This window comes from Cetorhinus maximus, chromosome 1 (genome assembly GCF_964194155.1).
Source record: "Cetorhinus maximus chromosome 1, sCetMax3.hap1.1, whole genome shotgun sequence".
In the NCBI taxonomy this organism is placed as follows: Eukaryota; Metazoa; Chordata; class Chondrichthyes; order Lamniformes; family Cetorhinidae; genus Cetorhinus; species Cetorhinus maximus.
This window is the reverse complement of record NC_135879.1, coordinates 207,755,299-207,772,979: the sequence shown is the minus strand read 5'-3', so window position 1 is coordinate 207,772,979 and position 17,681 is coordinate 207,755,299. Positions and strand designations below refer to the sequence as shown.

The 17,681-nt window shown below is 45.4% G+C and overlaps 1 protein-coding gene across 1 annotated transcript in view; it reads left to right on the top strand.

Moving 5' to 3' along the window:
- c1h18orf54 (chromosome 1 C18orf54 homolog) overlaps positions 1-17,681 on the top strand; it is a 57,731-nt gene that overhangs the window by 39,389 nt on the left and 661 nt on the right. Inside the window, 1 exon segment of the mRNA XM_078552353.1 lies at positions 10,444-10,517. Within this exon segment, the coding sequence (XP_078408479.1) occupies positions 10,444-10,517 (74 nt within the window).

Below are 17,681 nucleotides of genomic sequence, written 5' to 3'. Positions count from 1 at the left end.
TTCCTGTGGGATCCCAAGAACAATGACTACCTGCCTGGCAGTGGTGGTTAACCAAACAGGGCACCTAATGGGGCAAATAGCCTCATTGCAGAATTGGATCACAATTGTTTGATGGTACAGGGGCTTCCTGCCCTTGTGTCAGGAGCCGAGAAATTGAGCATGAGCGGCTCCATAGGAGGCAGGAGCCATGGCATTGCAGCTATGACAGGGAGATGGAGGGCAGTTGCTATCCTCTTACAGAAGGTGTTTGTGCTATTGGCTCCTCAGCAATGTTCACAATGTAAGAGTGGCTGGAGGCCCTACCCATGGGCCATGCTGAACACTACTTCCCCCGTCCCCACCCTAATGGACAACTTAATTAGATGGGGCTTCCAGAGACGGCTTCTAAATTGGCTGCCTCAGGGAAGATGGTGTTTGACATTCTGCTACGACCTCTTCCAAGTTCACCTGGGGAAAATGATGAGATTTGGTATAAAAACAAACTGCTGGAAAAACTCAGCAGTTCTGGCAGATTCTGTGGAGAGAGAAACAGGGCCAACCTTTTGAGTCCAATATGACTCTTTGGAACTGCTTTTATGTAGGAGATTTGGTTTTCAGCCAGCTCTTTGTTATACAAGTACAAAGGCCTGAGTCAACCTGTACAGTATTGGTGACCTTGAGGTCCTCAGCTATCACTGGTGGGTAACTGCACCCCTTTCTTGGTTCACTTGATGATCTGTCCTTCTCTAAAATCACAGCTTCAGAGGATCACCCTGATGCACTATAAACAGCTCTGCACACTGACTGGTGCTTAATGTGATAAGGTCTGTTCTCTAGAAAGGGGTACAAGACTCAGTACACACAATCTATCTAGCAGATCATCACTCCTTCTTGCTCCTTGCCTTCCTTCCTCACTCTTCATGCAGCTTCAAAGGATTTTTGTGGGAGAAGGTGAAGGTTTTGATTGCAACCGAGAAATCCAATTAAATGAATTAATTTGAAATTTGCAAGTTATTAAAAACCTTTTCTTATGGTAGAAAATTAAAAAGACTCTTCCATCCTCCTTAACTTCAGTCAAATAGACCAAACTGAAGATTTCAAAAAAATGAAAAAAATATAAACAAGATAAATTTTAGTAAAGGCAGTGGGCCCTGATAATATTCTAGCAATATAGCTGAAGACGTGTACTCCAGAACTAGATGTGCCTCGAGCCAAGCTGTTCCAATACAGCTACAACACTGGCAACTACCCGGCTATATGGAAAATTGCCCAGGTATGTCCTATACACAAAAAGCAGGAGAAATCCAAGCTGGCCAATTACCGCCTCCATCAGTCTACTCTCGATCATCAATAAAGTGATGGAAGGGGTCATCAGCAGTGCTATCAAGTGGCACTTGCTTAGAAATAACCTGTTCACTGACGCTCAGTTTGAGTTCTGCCAAGGTCACTCAGCTCCTGACCTCATTACAGCCTTGGTTCAAACATAGACAAAAGAGCTGAGCTCGAGGTGAGGTGAGAATGACTGCCTTTGAAATCAAGGCAGCATTTGACCGAGTGTGGCACCAAGGAACCCTAGAAAAACTGGGGTCAGTGGGAATTGGGGGGAAAACTCTCCACTGGTTGGAGTCGTACCTAGCACAAAGGAAGGTTTTGTTGGAAGTCAGTTATCTCAGTTCCATGACGTGACTGCAGGAGTTCCTCAGAGTAGTGTCCAAGGTCCAACCATCTTCAACTGCTGCATCAATGACCTTCCTTCCATAAGGTCAGGAGTGGCAATGTTTTCTGATGATTGCACAACGTTCAGCATCATTTGCAATTCCTCAGATACTGAAGCAGTCCATGTCCAAATGCAGCAAGACCTAGACAATATCCAGGCTTGGGCTGACAAGTGGCAAGTAACATTCATGCAATACAAGTGCTAGGCTATGATCATCTCCAACAAGAGAGAACCTAGTCATCACCCCGTGACATTCAAAGGCATTACTATCACTGAATCCCCCACTATCAACATCCTGGGGGTTATCATTGACCATAAACTGAATTGGACTAGCCATATAAATACTGTGGCTACAAGAGCAGGTCAGAGTCTAGGAATCCTGTGGCAAGTAACTCATCACCTGACTCACCATAGCCTGTCCACCATCTACAAGGCCCAAGTCAGGAGTGTGCTGGAATACTCTCCACTTGCCTGGATGAGTGCCGCTCCAACCATGCTTGAAGCTTGACACCGTCCACGACAAAGCAGCCCGCTTGATTGGCACCACAACCATTCACTCCCTCCACCACTGCCACATAGTAGCAGCAGTGTGTACCATTTACAAGATGCACTGCAGGAATTCACCAAGGCTCCTTAGACAGCACCTTCCAAACCCACGACCACTACCATCTAGAAGGACAAGGGCAGCAGATCGATGGGAACACCACCACCTGGAAGCTCCCCTCCAACTCACTCGCCATCCTGACTTGGAAATATATCGCCTTCCTTCAGTTCCTCCATTGTCCCTGGGTTAAAATCCTGGAACTCCCTGCTGAACAGCAAAGTTGGTGCACCCACACCACATGGACTGCAGCGGTTTAAGAAGGCAGCTCACCGCCACCTTCTCAATGGCAACTAGTGATGGGCTATAAATGCTGGCCTAGCCAGCGACGCTCACATCCTATGAACGAATGAAAATCAAAGTGGCTGAAAATTTCTGCTGTTTGTCAAGTTACAGTTAACCACATCATTATCTCTTTCCCCTGTGTTCAACAAAATATGACAGATAATAACAAGTTTAGAGACATATTTTTCCAGCAGTTTTTGTCTTTGCTGTGAATGTAATAACAAAAGATAACTGTATTTGCTCCAGGTTCTTCATTCTTCACTCACCACTATGAAATGATAAATTGTTCACAGTGCAAAGTTAAAGGGTTTTTTTTTGCTGTTATTCATTCTCAGTTATACAAGTGTTTCTGACCATCTCCACACTTGTTCTTTTTAAGAAAGACATCAGTCAAATTTCTTGATGTGACCACTATGCAATACTCCACCAGAAAAATGCACATGTATAAACCGAGTCATGCTCAATTATAATGACGCCTCACAGTCAGATAAACTCTTGATATTTAATGTTGCGATTAGTACCTGCAAACTGACAGTTTGGCTAAAGTATCAAAAAAATCCTTGGAATTGAACCCCCATATGAGCCAACACTGTTAGGAGATGGGGAGAGAGAAAATACATTTTTAAAAAGAAGCAGCAAAGAATATTTTCTGAATTTTGGACAAAGTTATACTTGTTTTTGAACAAAGCATTGATGATCTCATTAAGCAGATAATGAAATATTGAACTCGGCCATGTGTAGGGACTGAGTTATCATTAGTCATTAATCCTGGGATGCTTCAGCTTCAACTCTGTTCATTCAGTTCCCTGCCTAGCTCATTACTGGCTTTTGAGCTAAACAACTGTCTCATTATACAATCTCCTACTCTAATGTATTCTTTTCCTCAATCTCAAATCGCTGCAAGTAATAACTCACATTTAATTTCCTCGTAAAATTTTCAAAGTTTTAAAACCCAAGCTGGAAGTGATATAGACGCTGCTTCCTGATTTATCTTATCATCTACTCTTTCAGCATTGGCCTGATGCGTACTTCACTTAATTTTAAAAAAATCAACACCCTGTCCTTCTTGTAAGCCCGTAGCAGTTGTTGGCATTACTCCTAATGTCTATGACATCGGAGCACTAAGGAACATCAATTAAACTATCATTTTATAATGTCTTCAAATCCTTCATGATCACAGTGAAGTAAAAGTTGGTCCTGATAGCTACAGCAGTCTAAATGTAGATTAATCATCAATTCGATTGTTGCTAGTGTGATATGACTGCCTCTATGTCTGTGAGTTATTGTCTGTGACTCGGCAGGGCAAAAGAAGCCACGTTGCAGTGTCGGCAATGTCACAACTCGTTATTTCTGAGGAGCTACTAACAGACCACCTGGCTAACAGCCCAACTTCAAAGAGAGCTACATGAAGGGCACTTTTTATTTGATAAACCAAGCCTTCCAGTCGAGTCAGAGAGTCTTCTAAGACAATGGCCGCTCAAACATTTCTTTTAACCCATAATGGCGGGAACGTCATCAGTCCTGAAGACCAAGCCAAATTCCAGACCTAGACCCTTTGTTGAAGACCTTGTGACGAGGTACGGTCACATGACCTAAGACTCTGGCTTGTTGAACAAGTTAATATTGCCTTCCTGAGCTGCAAGCCTGTCTGCTGCTTTAACATCTGACTAGCAGGTCACGCAGAAGGAGCTCTGGCCAGGTTGGACACCTGGCCCCATCTACCATGACTCTACTGGAAGTTCTGCACCATCGCCTACAAAAACTGATACATCTCTGCATGCCTATTTCATCTTGTGAAGTCAGCGCCACCGGAAAAGCAAATTTTCTAATGCCGGTTTTCATACCGTTGACCTCTGAAGGAATTCCTCATGGGACTTTGATTCTGGACACTGGACTTTCCGTGGATCCATATTTAATTTTTCTGTGGTCTCTGCTTAAAAATCTTTCTCTATCCCTCTTTGCTGTATGTGTGTGGAGAGATGTTGCGGACCCTCCTCTTCGGAATGTGTGCAATAAACTAACCTTTTTTGAGTTCATCCTACCTTGAATTTGCTGTGGGGTTCTTACTTGGAATTGGATCACACAAAAAAATGACTAGTTGGGAAATATTTCACTGCTTATTAAAAAGGAAACAAATCAAAACACCTTTCTGTTTATGGATGGGTGTTGAGAGGAAATATTAGTACTGTTTGAATGGATTCCCGCCCTCCCAGTCCATCATAAGTGGGAAAAGGACAGTTAGCAAAAGCATTAAATGATATCTGGAAGTGTCAGGTGTCAAAAAGGGCATCATCTCACGTCTCAGTGGTGTGCACCACGTCAACTCTAACTGCCCTGGCAAATTACAACTATGTGAGAAAGAAAAGGAATGGGCCTAAGGAAGTTGCGATTTGGCAAGGAAACTGGCAACAAGTGCCATCTCCGTTAGGATGGTCAAGGAGGCGACTAAGCCCCTGCTTCCTCATCTTGCCTGGGCGGTTCTTTTCCCCTGCAATAAGAAAAGGCAGAGAATTACGACCAAGGTGAGTACAGTTTTTGCTCAGAAAATAGGCAGTCAACAATGTTATCAAGTAGCACTTACTCAGCTCACTGACACCCAGTTTGGGTTCCGCCAGGGACCCCTTGGTCCAAACATGGATAAAAGGACTGAACTTCCGAGGTGAGGTGAGAGTGACTGCCCTTGACACCAAGGCAGCATTTGACCGAGTGTGGCATCAAGGAGCCCAAGCAAAACTGGAGTTAGTGAGAAGCGGGGAAATCTCTTACTGATTGGAGTCATACCTAGCACAAAGGAAGATGGTTGTGGTTGTTGGAGGTCAATTATCTCAATCCCAGGACATCACTGCAGGAGTTCCTCAGGATAGTGTCCTCGGCCCAACCGTCTTCAGCTGCTTCATCAATGACCTTCCCTCCAACATAAGGTCAGAAGTGGGGATGTTCGCGGATGAACACAATGTTCAGCACCATTCACGATTCCTGAGACACTGATGTAGTCCATGTGCATATGTGGCAAGACCTGGACGATATCCAGACTTGGGCTGATAAGTGGCAAAAAACGTTAGTGGGGGTTGTATATAGACCCCCAAACTGTAGTGGTGATGTTGGGAATGGCATTAAACAGGAAATTAGAGATGCATGTAATAAAGGAACAATTATGGGTGACTTTAATATGCATATAGATTGGGCAAATCAAATTAGTAACAATACCGTAGAGGAGGAATTCCTGGAGTGTATACGGGATGTTTTTCTGGACCAATACATTGAGGAACCAACGAGAGAACAGGCCATCCTCGACTAGGTATTGTGTAATGAGAAAGGAATAATTGGCAATCTAGTTGTGCGAGGTCCCTTGGGGATGAGCGACCATAATATGATAGAATTCTTCATCAAGATGGAGAGTGACGTAGTTGATTCTGAGACTTGGGAATTCAATCTTAATAAAGGAAACTACGATGGTATGGGGTGCGAGTTGGCTATGATGGATTGGGAAACGTTACTTAAAGTGATGACGGTGGATAGGCAATGGCAAACATTCAAAGAGCGCATGGGTGAACTGCAACAATTGTTTCTTCCTGTCTGGCGCAAAAGTAAAGCAGGAAAGGTGGCCAAACCATGGCTTACAAGGGAAATTAGAGATAGTATTAGATGCAAGGAAGAGGCATACAAATTGGCCAGAAAAAACAACAGACCTGAGGATTGGCAGCAGTTTAGAATTCAGCAAAGGAGGACCCAGGGATTGATTAAGGAGGGGAAAATAGAGTACGAGAGTAAGCTTGCAGGGAACATAAAAACTGACTGTAAAATTTCTAAAGGTATATGAAGAGAAAAAGATTGCTGAAGACAAATGTAGGTCTCTTACAGTCAGAAACAGGGGAATTTATAATGGGGAACACAGAAATGGCTGACCAACTAAATACATACTTTGGTTCTGTCTTCACAAAGGAGGACACAAATAACATACCAGAAATGTTGGGGAACACAGGTTTTAGTGAGAGGGAGGAACTGAAAGAAATCAGTATTAGTAGGGAAATGGTGTTGGGGAAATTGATGGGATTGAAGGTTGATAAATCCCCGGAGCCTGATAATCTACATCCCAGAGTACTTAAGGAAGTGGCCCTAGAAATAGTGGATGCATTGGTGGTCATCTTCCGAGATTCTATAGACTCTGGAACGGTTCCTACAGATTGGAGGGTAGCTAATGCAACCCCACTATTTAAAAAGGGAGGCAGAGAGAAAACAGGGAATTATAGACCAGTCAGCCTGACGTCAGTAGTGGGGAAAATCCTAGAGTCCATTATAAAAGATTTAATAGTTGGGCACGTGGAAAACAGTGGCAGAAGAGATTAGCATGTAAGATTAAAGCACATGGAAGATTGGGGTTAGTGTATTGAGATGGATAGAAAACTGGTTGGCAGACAGGAAACAAAGAGTAGTAATAAACGGGTCTTTTTCCGAATGGCAGGCAGTGACAAGTGGGGTGCCGCAGGGATCGGTGCTGGGACCCCAGTTATTCACAATATATATTAATGATTTAGATAAGGAAATTAAATGTAATATCTCCAAATTTGCAGATGACACAAAGCTGGGTGGGAGGGTGAGCTGTGAGGAGGATGCAGAGATGCTTCAGTGTGATTTGTACAAGCTGAGTGAGAGGACAAATGCATGGCAGATGCAGTATAATGTGGATAAATGTGAGGTTATCCATTTTGGTAGCAAAATCAGGAAGGCAGATTATTATCTGAATGGCTATAAATTGAGAGAGGGGAATGTGCAACGAGAGTTGGGTGTCCTTGTACACCAGTTGCTGAAGGTAAGCATGCAGGTGCAGCAGGCGGTAAAGAAGGCAAATGGTATGTTGGCCTTCATAGCCAGAGGATTCGAGTACAAGAACAGCGATGTCTTGCTGCAATTGTACAGGGCCTTGGTGAAACCACACCTAGAATATTCTGTGCAGTTTTGGTCGTCTTATCTGAGGAAGGATGTACTTGCTATAGAGGGAGTGCAGCAAAGATTTACCCGACTGATTCCTGGGATGGCGGGACTGACATATGAGGAGAGATTGAGTCGATTAGGATTATATTCGCTGGAGTTCAGAAGAATGGTGGGGGGTTCTCATAGCAACCTATAAAATTCTGACAGGACTAGACAGGGTAGATGCAGGAAGGATGTTCCCGATGGTGGGGGAGTCCAGAACCAGGGGTCACAATCTGAGGATATGGGGTAGACCATTTAGGACTGAGATGAGGAGAAATTTCTTCACCCAGAGAGTGGTGAGCCTGTGAAATTCGTTACCACAGAACGTAGTTGAGACCAAAACATTGTATGCTTTCAAGAAGGAGTTAGATTTGGTCTTGGGGCGAAAGGGATCAAAGGGTATGGGGAGAAAGCGGGAGCAGGATATTGAGTTGGATGATCAGCCATGATCATAATGATTGGCAGAGCAGGCTTCAAGGGCTGAATGATCCACTCCTACTCCTAGTTTCTATGTTTCTGTTCACACCACACAAGTACCAGGCAATGACGATCTCCAACAAGAGAGATTTCAACCATCTCCCCTTTACATTCATGGCATTACCATTGCTAAATATCCCACTATCAACATTCTGGCAGTTAACATTGATGAGAAATTGAACTGGACCAGCCATATAAATTCTCTGGCTACAAGAACCAGGTCAGAGGCTAGGAATCCTGTGGCAAGTAACTCACCTCCTGACTCCCCAAAGCCTGTCCATCATCTACAAGGCCCAATTCAGGAGTGTGATGGAATACTCTCCACTTGTCTGGATGAGTGCAGCATCAACAACACTCAAGAAGCTTGACACCATTCAGGACAAAGCAGCCAACTTGATTGGCACAACATCCACAAACATTCATTCCCTCCACCACTGACGCACAGTAGAAGCAGTGTGTACCATCCACAAGATGCACTGCAGGAATTCACCAAGGTTCCTTAGACAGTACCTTCCAAACCCACGACCACTACCATCGAAAAGGACAAGGGCAGCAGATAGATGGGAACACCACCACCTGGAAGTTCCCCTCCAAGTCACTCACCATCCTGACTTGGAAATATATCGCCGTTCCTTCACTGTCACTGGGTCAAAATCCTGGAATTCCATCCCTAACAGCACTGTGGGTGTACCTACACCACATGGACTGCAGCGGTTCAAGAAGCAGCTCACCACCACCTTCTCAAGGGCAACTAGGGATGGGCAATAAATGCTGGCCCAGCCAGCGAAGCCCACGTCCCGTGAATGAATTTTAAAAAAACAATTGACAATAGTTTCTTGGTCACCACTGGTCTAGCTTTAATTGCAGATTTCATTAATTGAATTTAAATTCATATTCAAACCCATGCTCCCAGAGAATTAGCCTGGGCCTCTGGATTACTAGTCCAGTGACACTACCACTATGCCACCACCTCCCCTCCTTACCTGTGCTGGAGACTGCTAAGGAGGTGAAAGAGTGAAGGCTGGGAGCTGCACAACATTCACCTTGCCAACCTCAAGAGGTCATTGAACTGTTTCCTGCATGGGATCCCTCCCCTCGGCACCACACTCTCGCTGCTCAACTCCTCTACAACCTCCAGACAAGCCTGTTTGGTAAGGCCAACTGGGCTGCCTCCGACTGTCCTCTGGAAAAAGCACCCGTCACCATGTCCGGGCTACTTCCACCTCTGGGGATGTGTATGTGAAGCAGGGAGGCAGCATTCCTCCTCTCTCGTTCATTTTTCTGTTTTGTGCCTTGAACGGAACAAACTGCAGTGCACAACGCTGCCACTGTGAGTGGTTCTCGAAATGCAGTCACCATTGCAAATCAGGAAACTCGACAGCCAACAAACACGCAACATACTCCCACACACGTCAATGTGATCATGATCATTGATTTTTATTGTTACGTTTAAGGATAAATAGTGTTTAGGATTTAACAGGATATTAAATACTGATCCTCCATTTGTGGTTCTGATGCATCATCCTGCCCGCTCCACCTAACTAAACACCAATCCTGGAGGCAGGCTCTTAATTTCTCCAAAGAGCAACCAGAAGGCTCTGTACCCGGAGTGTCAGGTTTCTGATCTGGAAATGGCCTTGCTGTTACTCTAAAGCCAAAGTCCGTAAGATTCCGCTCATGGAAAGATTCGCGGCGCAGGAGGAGGCCATTCGGCCTATCGTGTCTGTGTTGTCCAAAAAAGAGCTATTCAACCTAATCCCACCTTCCATTTCTTGGTCCGTAGCCTTGTAGGTTATAGCATATACAAGTGATTTTTTTTTAATGCGTTGAGGTTTTCTGCCTCCACCATCCTTACAGGTGGCGAGTTTCTGACTCTGACCACCCTTCTGGGTGAAAAAGTCAATGGTCAGGAAGCTACCAGGGCAGGAGGAACTACAAGCTAAATCGACCAGGTAAGAAGTTGCAAAGTTTCAATATTCTGAGAGCTGATAATTCAATGAATCTTGGCTTTAACACCATGAGGAGATGAGATGTAGGAAGGTCAGATTGTATGGTGTATTTGGAGTTCAGAGGAGTAATGTCTGTAGTATCAATATATAGAGAGAAAAACCAGGAAGGTGTTGAGACAGAGGAAGTGTAGACTATGGTGAGAGAAGGCTCACGTCAGAGTGTTTATAAGTCTTATCCAGGTGTGTGATAGAGGCACTACAAGATCTCTGGTATAAGAACAAGTTTTTAATGTACGTGGGCTTTATAGAGAATTAAAAGTGCCTGAGCATCTTAATGACACTTGGTGTACTTCCTAAGGTCAGTTAGTGCCTGAAGGTATTTTTAAAAATATTTTACTGTACATGTGATTATTACAATTACAATTATATCCTTTTGTTGAGTAAAGTCTTTCTTTGAACAGATATCTGAAAACATAATGTCTCAGACACACGGTGTGGATTTTGAGGAGGCACCTGGCAGCAGATCACTACAAAGGTAATTTGGTACAAAACATAGAAAATAGAAGCGGGATTAGGACATTCGACACTTCGAGCCTGCTCCGCCATTCACTATGATCATGGCTGATCCTCTTCTCAATGCCATACTCCTGCTCGCTCCCCATTCCCCTTGAAGCCTTTAGAATCCAGAAATCTATCTATTTCCTCCTTAAATATATTCATTGACTTGGCCTCCACAGCCCTCTGTGGCAGAGGATTGCACAGGTTCACCACCCTCTGAGTGAAGAGGTTTCCCCTCATCTCAGTCCTAAATGGCTGACCCCATATCCTGAGACTGTGGCCCCTTGTTCTAGACCCCCCCCAGTCAGAGGAAACATCATCCCTGTATGCAGTCTGTCCATCTCTGTCAGAATTTTATACATTTCAATGAGATCCCCTCTCATTTTTCTAAACTCTAGTGAATACAGGCCTAGTCGACCCAATCTCTCCTCATATGACAATCCTGCCATCCCAGGAATCAGTCTGGTGAACCTTTACTGCGCACAATACTCCAGGTGTGGTCTCACCAAGGCCCTGTATAGCTGCAGTAAGACATCCTTGCTCCTGTACTCAGTCCTCTTGCACTGAAGGCCAACATCCCATTTGCCTTCTTAACTGCTTGCTGCACCTGCATGCTTGCTTTCAGTGATTGGTGTACAAGGACACCCAGGTCCCTTTGTACATCAACATTTCTCAATCCATCACCATTTAAATAATACTCTGCCATTCTGTTTTCCTACCGAAGTGGATAACTTCACACTTATCCATGTTATACTGCATCTGCCATGTATTTGCCCACTCACTCAACTTGTCTAAATCACCTTGAAGCCCCTTAACATCCTCCTCACCACTCAGATTCCAACCAAGTTTTGTGTCGTCAGCAAACTTGGAATAATTACTTTTGATAATATATCCGTGACCTCATGGATGCATTTGTGGGTGGCGGCTTGTGAAATCCCACAATGGTCACCTGTGGAGCCCTGAAAGGAGCCACTGGCATAGAAATTGAGCACTGTAATTACTTACACAGCCATTGGCAGTGGATGCCCTCCATGTTCCCTTGGCGCCAAGTCCTGCAGTAAGTGGCAGATGTGAGCCACCAGGTCCCCAGACAATGGGCAGTCATCAGCGACACTGGTTCTCAATCATCTGTAGGAACGGCAGGCGGTGTCTATAGACCCTGGGTGTCACTAGGCAATGACCAGCCACAGCTCACTGTTGCTCCTGGGTAGTATGTGCGGGAGCCCCTGCTGCCCCTTCTTCATGTGGTTGCTGCTCCTGCCTTTGCACAGCCAGGAGCCTCAGTCACTCTCTCCTCAGTCTTCTACAGTCTCTGTAGGCATCAGACATAGGTCACCAGCATCCATGTTCCTGACATGATCCTCCTGCAGCGTGAAAGAGAGAGAGAGAGACGTGGTTACCATGGCTGTACTTAGCGCCTTTCCTGGCCCTGTGTGACCGCCCCTTAATGCTTCCCGGAGAGTGCTGGTCGCCCCTTGGATGGCCACAGATGTGTGCGCTGCAGGGCTGCCCTGTCAGTCCATGACATGCCCTTGACCAGGTTGCTGAGATTGCAAGGGGCTGTGAGCACCTCCAGGAGTGACTACTACATGCCCAGCATTGGCGAGGAGATTGTACAGCGTGTGTAGTCTAACTACTCCTCGGACCAGTAAAGTGGTGGCGGACTCGAAGTTTGTGGGTGGGTGGGTGGGGGGGCGGTGGCGGGGGTAAGGTATGGAATGCTTTGTGGTCCTTTGGTGCCTCCGCATTGCCTGCATGAGTGGGCAGGATAGGAGCCTGACCCCAGTCATATCACTGAGGCTGCTCCTAATCTGTCTCAGTTGCAGAGGCATGGTCAGTTTATACAGGTGGCCCTAATGTTTAGCCACTTCCCTCGCTTAGCCTGACCCCCATCCCGACTGCCTGTGCATGATATGCGGCACCAGGGCAGCACTTGACCTGCTCCCCCCACAACCCCCTCAGCAGTCGCCTCTGAGGCTGGCCAGCACTTGGCCCCAGACAACACCGCCACCCCCCCCCCCCCCCCACCCTTCCCCCGTACCAGTCGCCTCCGGGGCCAGGCATCAGTTGTCCCCGCCGCCCCGAGGCATGAAAACAACGGGCAAGCTATGGAGAAACCTGCTGCTCACTCCCCTCAGTTCCCCCAAAGTGAAGGCTGCCAAGTGCACGTCACCTGCGTGCTGTTGTGAAACACGTCGGTGGGATTGGACGATACGGTGAGGTTCCAAGAGCCTGGCGGCATGGCCTTTTAATTATATGCTGAAGTATTACAATTAGCTCCCTACCGATCAATGGCGGGGAAAGGCAGCCCGCCCGTCAGTGGGCATTGCGGACGATCGCGATCCTGCCTTCACGCCTCCGTGAAGCAGATCACGCCATGTTTTCCACACACGCCACCTATCGCACCCACCGCCAGCAGGCACGGAAAATTCCATCCATTAACCCTGTTTCTCTCTCCACAGATGCTGCCAGACCTGCTGAGTTTTTCCAGCGTTTTAAGTTTTTATTACAGCTTTCTTGGCTGCCTATGGAATATCTATTATGTCAGACGATGAATGATTAAGCAGTGACGTTTTATTTTAAAATGCAGCTGCTCTGCCAGAGCTTTGCTTGGGAAATAATGTTACACAGTTGGCTCCCTGGTCCTGCATTTGTGTTTAAACAGAGCAGTTCAGCGCCAAAAAAAAAAATCAGAAGCGGCTGAATCTCTCTCAACTGTAACTGTTATAGCCTGAGGGACATCTTTTAAATTCCTTTCATTTTAAAAGATCTAAAACCTCGCTTGGCAGGCCTTCGCTGACTCTGTGGCATCGCTTCCCCCTTACCCTTTTGGATTGTCTCCGGTTTAAAAACGTTCTTGATGGCTCCCTCTTTACAAGCCCAAAGGCGGCTCTTTTCACTGGCTCCTTGCAACATCTTGAAGTCCAGTTGCCCCCTTGATATATGTGGACTGTGCAGTGTTGCCCTTTCTTTATACATTTTCAGAAGGCCCCACAAAGCTTTCCTGTCCCTCCTGCCACAGAAATCTTACAGTACCGGCCGTGCAGTCATCGTCCTGGGATTTTACGCTGCGGCTGTTCTCTGGCTGGAAAGTCGGCGGCGACCCTGCCTTAGCCGGTTATGGAATCCCCGACTGGATTTTACAATTTTTGGGCTGTGAACTGTCTGCAGCCAAGGATTCCGCCCCTTTTAAGGAGGTCCTGGCCTCCCCGACCCCCAAGAACTGCCGGCCAGTCGGGGGGGGCCAGCAGTTCTTCAGTCCCAGGAGGGCCACTGGGAACGTTGGCCACGGCTGGGACTGCAACAGGCCTGGAGCAGCCACCAGGGAGGAGGCCCTAGAATCAAGGTGAGTTTGTGGGGCTTGCCAGGGCCCCAGGCAGGCTCGGGTAGGGGGTGGCATTTGTCGTGAGGGTGGTGAGGGGTGGGGTGGGGCTCTTTCAGCAGGGGCCACCCTTGCCACCTGGTTGGAGGCCCTCTGTGGGCCAAAGGATGCCTGATCAAAAGGGCCCTCCACACTCAAGCCCACAAGGAGGCCACCAAAGCAAAGTGTCCACCAGTGATGGCAGGAAAAGGCTCTTATGTGGTCTTTAATTGGATACTTCAGGGCCTCAATTGGCCTAAGGATGGACAGGTGGTCTGCCACTGGTAAAATGCCAGTGGTAGCAGGACGGCGACAGGCACACAGCGCCCACCATCCAACCTGACTTTACGTGAATATACTCCCTGGACTATATAAAATCTGGGCCCCGGAGACCGATATTGGCGCGCTCTTAGGTACAACATTGAACATGCCACTGGCCAGAGAGATTATGCCTCTGCCTTGCCCCAGCCTCATTAAAAAAAACCTTCCCAATGGTCCCAAGCTCTATCAAGCCCCCAAATAGAACAATTTTTGCGGTTAGCACCTGCTGACCCCACTGAGGCTGCCACTAACTGGCAGCAGTAACTGCAGAGTAGTCTATCACACTGACCATGCTTACTCCTCCCTCACTGAGGTGCTATGATGGATAAGACTCTCCCTCCCTTGAGATTTGTCTCTAGCGTTCCAACATCCTCCTGCTCAAGAGCCATTTTTATCTTTGCACCCTTCCAATGTGAGTGTTTTCTATCCCTGCCATTGTTCTTCTCCATGATGCCTTTTGTCTTCTGCCAAGTGCTAGGTTAGAGGTTCAGAGACCAGCTTCTAACTTCCACAATGTTCAGATTTTTTTTTGCTTTACTTCTACCTGTTCCCATTTCTTTCCTCCCACCGCGCCCCTCTTCTCGCGCCCCTCTTCCCACTTGTATTTTCCATTCCCCAGTCTATGACACTAGCCCTTGACTCTGAGTGCAACACCATGGGAGATTAGCTCATTTATTTTACTTTAAATGTTTGGTGTTTTATTGAATGACATATCCAGCTCTTAAGCATTTCAATGCAGCGCTGAGAGAATGTTGCACTGTCAGATGTGTTGTCCTTTGGTTGGGCCCTTTGGAAATAGACTTTGGTCATATGTCATGATTATAAATGCTATGGATTGTGCCAATTCCTTTGACTGATCATTGGCAGCCCTACCTTCAGCTACCTAGGCCTTAAGTTCTGGAATTCCCTCTGCAAAACGCTGTTTCTCCATCTCTTTCGTCTAGGATGCTGTCTAAAACCTACCACTTTGACTAAACATTTTGTCACCCATCCTAATGCTTCTTTCTTTGGCTCAGTGCCAGTTTTTGCCTGATTACACTCTTATGAAGTACCTTGGGGATTTTCACTACATTAAAGACACTTTATAAATGCAAATTGTTGTTGTTGTGTGAGACATAAAGCTGAGGCCTTGTTTGCCCTTACAGTTAGATGTAAGAAGAGCTGGAGAGTTCTCCAGTATCTTGGCCAACATTCATTCTTCAAGCATCTTCAAAAACGGATTAACTGAACGTTCCTCTCATTGGTTTTGTGGGATTGTGCCAGGCACAACTTAGCTGTCATGTTTGCCTACAAAATGAGTGATCACACTTCAAAAATAATTCCTTGGCTATAAAGCAATTTGCGACATCCCTAAAGTGCGAGAAGGACTAATGTCCTTTCTTCATAGAAGGCCAAAGTCCATAGTACAGAGTGCCATTAAGACTGAAAAGCATTGAGGGCAAGTTAAGTTAAGAAGTAGTATTTCAATTGTGCCAAACCTTTTGGAATAGAATTTCCATTCCTAATATATTTAATTTAATGTGTTTGGCTCAATGCCACTTGAAATCAATCCAATGTGCTTTTCTAACAGTGCATGGAACATCTATTAAGTACAACCCAGTTCTATTGTAGGTTGCCAATTAGTTTATAATCCTGTAATTTATCAGATCACTTCATCAAATGAGGTGAATAGCTAATTTACCTGGTTTTATCATTCCTGTGCATAGTAAAAACCATCTTCAATTATTTACTTGGGTCAAATGCTCATCTGTATATAATCCTACAGCAAACTCTTTTGATTATAGTTTGCTTAGTAAATAGAAGCTCTATCCAAGCACCAAAATATATTGAATCCTCAGAAATGCTTTGTTGGCTCTTATCTATCATTGAAATTTCCATTGGAAAAATAATTTCCGCTTATCTTTGGAAGATTTCAGATGTTTTTCTCTGCACTGATGCACTCCATTTTACATGGGAAATGGAAATAGACTTTGGCCATATGTCTTGATTGTAAATGCTATTGATTATGTTTAATTGAACAGGTTACTGTTAGAACATTTTATAGAGGGGGTAAGTGCAGTTTTAACTGTGAATAAACATCACTCACACTAGTGCAAACGTGCAGATTTATTCCTTCCTGTTCCCATCCCCAAAAAGGAGATCAGCGAGACATAACCTGTACTGGAGTGTAAATTATGTGCTTAATTTTATAGAATTACATAAAATTGACAGTGCGGAAACAGGCCATTTAGCCTAACTGATCTGTGCTAGTGTTTATGCTCATGACCCTCCTCCCGGCCTACTTTATCTCACCCTTTCAGCATATCCTTCAATTCCATTATCTTTCGTGTATTGGTTTCAGCTGCTCTCAAATGCATCAATGCTATTTGGTCAACTAATCCCCCACAATCAACATCTTGGTGATTACCATTGACCAGAACCTAAACTAGATATGAATACTGTGACTACAAGAGCAGGTTAGAGGTTGAGCACTTCCTGGTGAGTAACTCACCTCCTGACTGTCCAAAGCCTGTCCGCCATCTGCAAGGCATAAGTCAGGTGTGTGATGGAATACTCCCCACTTGCCTGGATGAGTGCAGCACCAACAACCCAACAGCCCACTTGAGTGCCATCCACCACCTTAAACATCCACTCCCTCCACCATTGGCGCCTAGTGGCAACAGTGTGTCCAATCTACAAGATGCATTACAGCAATTTGCCAAGCCTCTTTTGACAGTATCTTCCAAATCCACGACCCTTACCAGCTAAAAGAACAAGGGCAGCAGACGCATGGGAACACCAACTGCAATTTCCCCTCCAAGCCCCACACTATCCTGACTTGGAAATATATCGCCGTTCTTTCACTGTCACACTGGGTCAAAATCCTTGAACTCCCTGCCCAACAGCACTGTGAGTGTACCTACACCACATGACTGCAGCGGTTCAAGAAGGCAGCTCAACACCACCTTCTCAAGGGCAACTAGGGATGGGGAATAATACTGGCCTCCTAACACCCACATCCCATGAATGAATAAGAAGAAATGTAGTAGCAAGTTCCACATTCTTGTCACTCTGGATAAAGATGTTTTTCCCAAAATCCTTACCAGATTTATTAGTTTTTTGCTAAACCTGGACTCACCATAAGTGGAAAAATTCTATCTACATCCTCTACCCTATTAAATACTTTTAGAATCTTAAAAGACCTTTTTATTTTGTTACCCTTAAGCATTTTTTTGTGCTAGACACAAGAGCCTCATTCTATTCAGCCTTTCCTGATCTTTCTAATCTCTCAGTTCTCAATTATTAAATCGTACATTAATTTGGAATCTCTAATAATATATGTTGCAATATGTGACATTTATTTTTCAGTATTAAAATTGTTTCTCTTATTCAAGTGTCTAGCTTCGTTTTTGTACAACACGCCTGGATAGTAGGGGATAGTTCTGGTTTTGTGTTTAAAGAGATAGGTTTAGTGATATT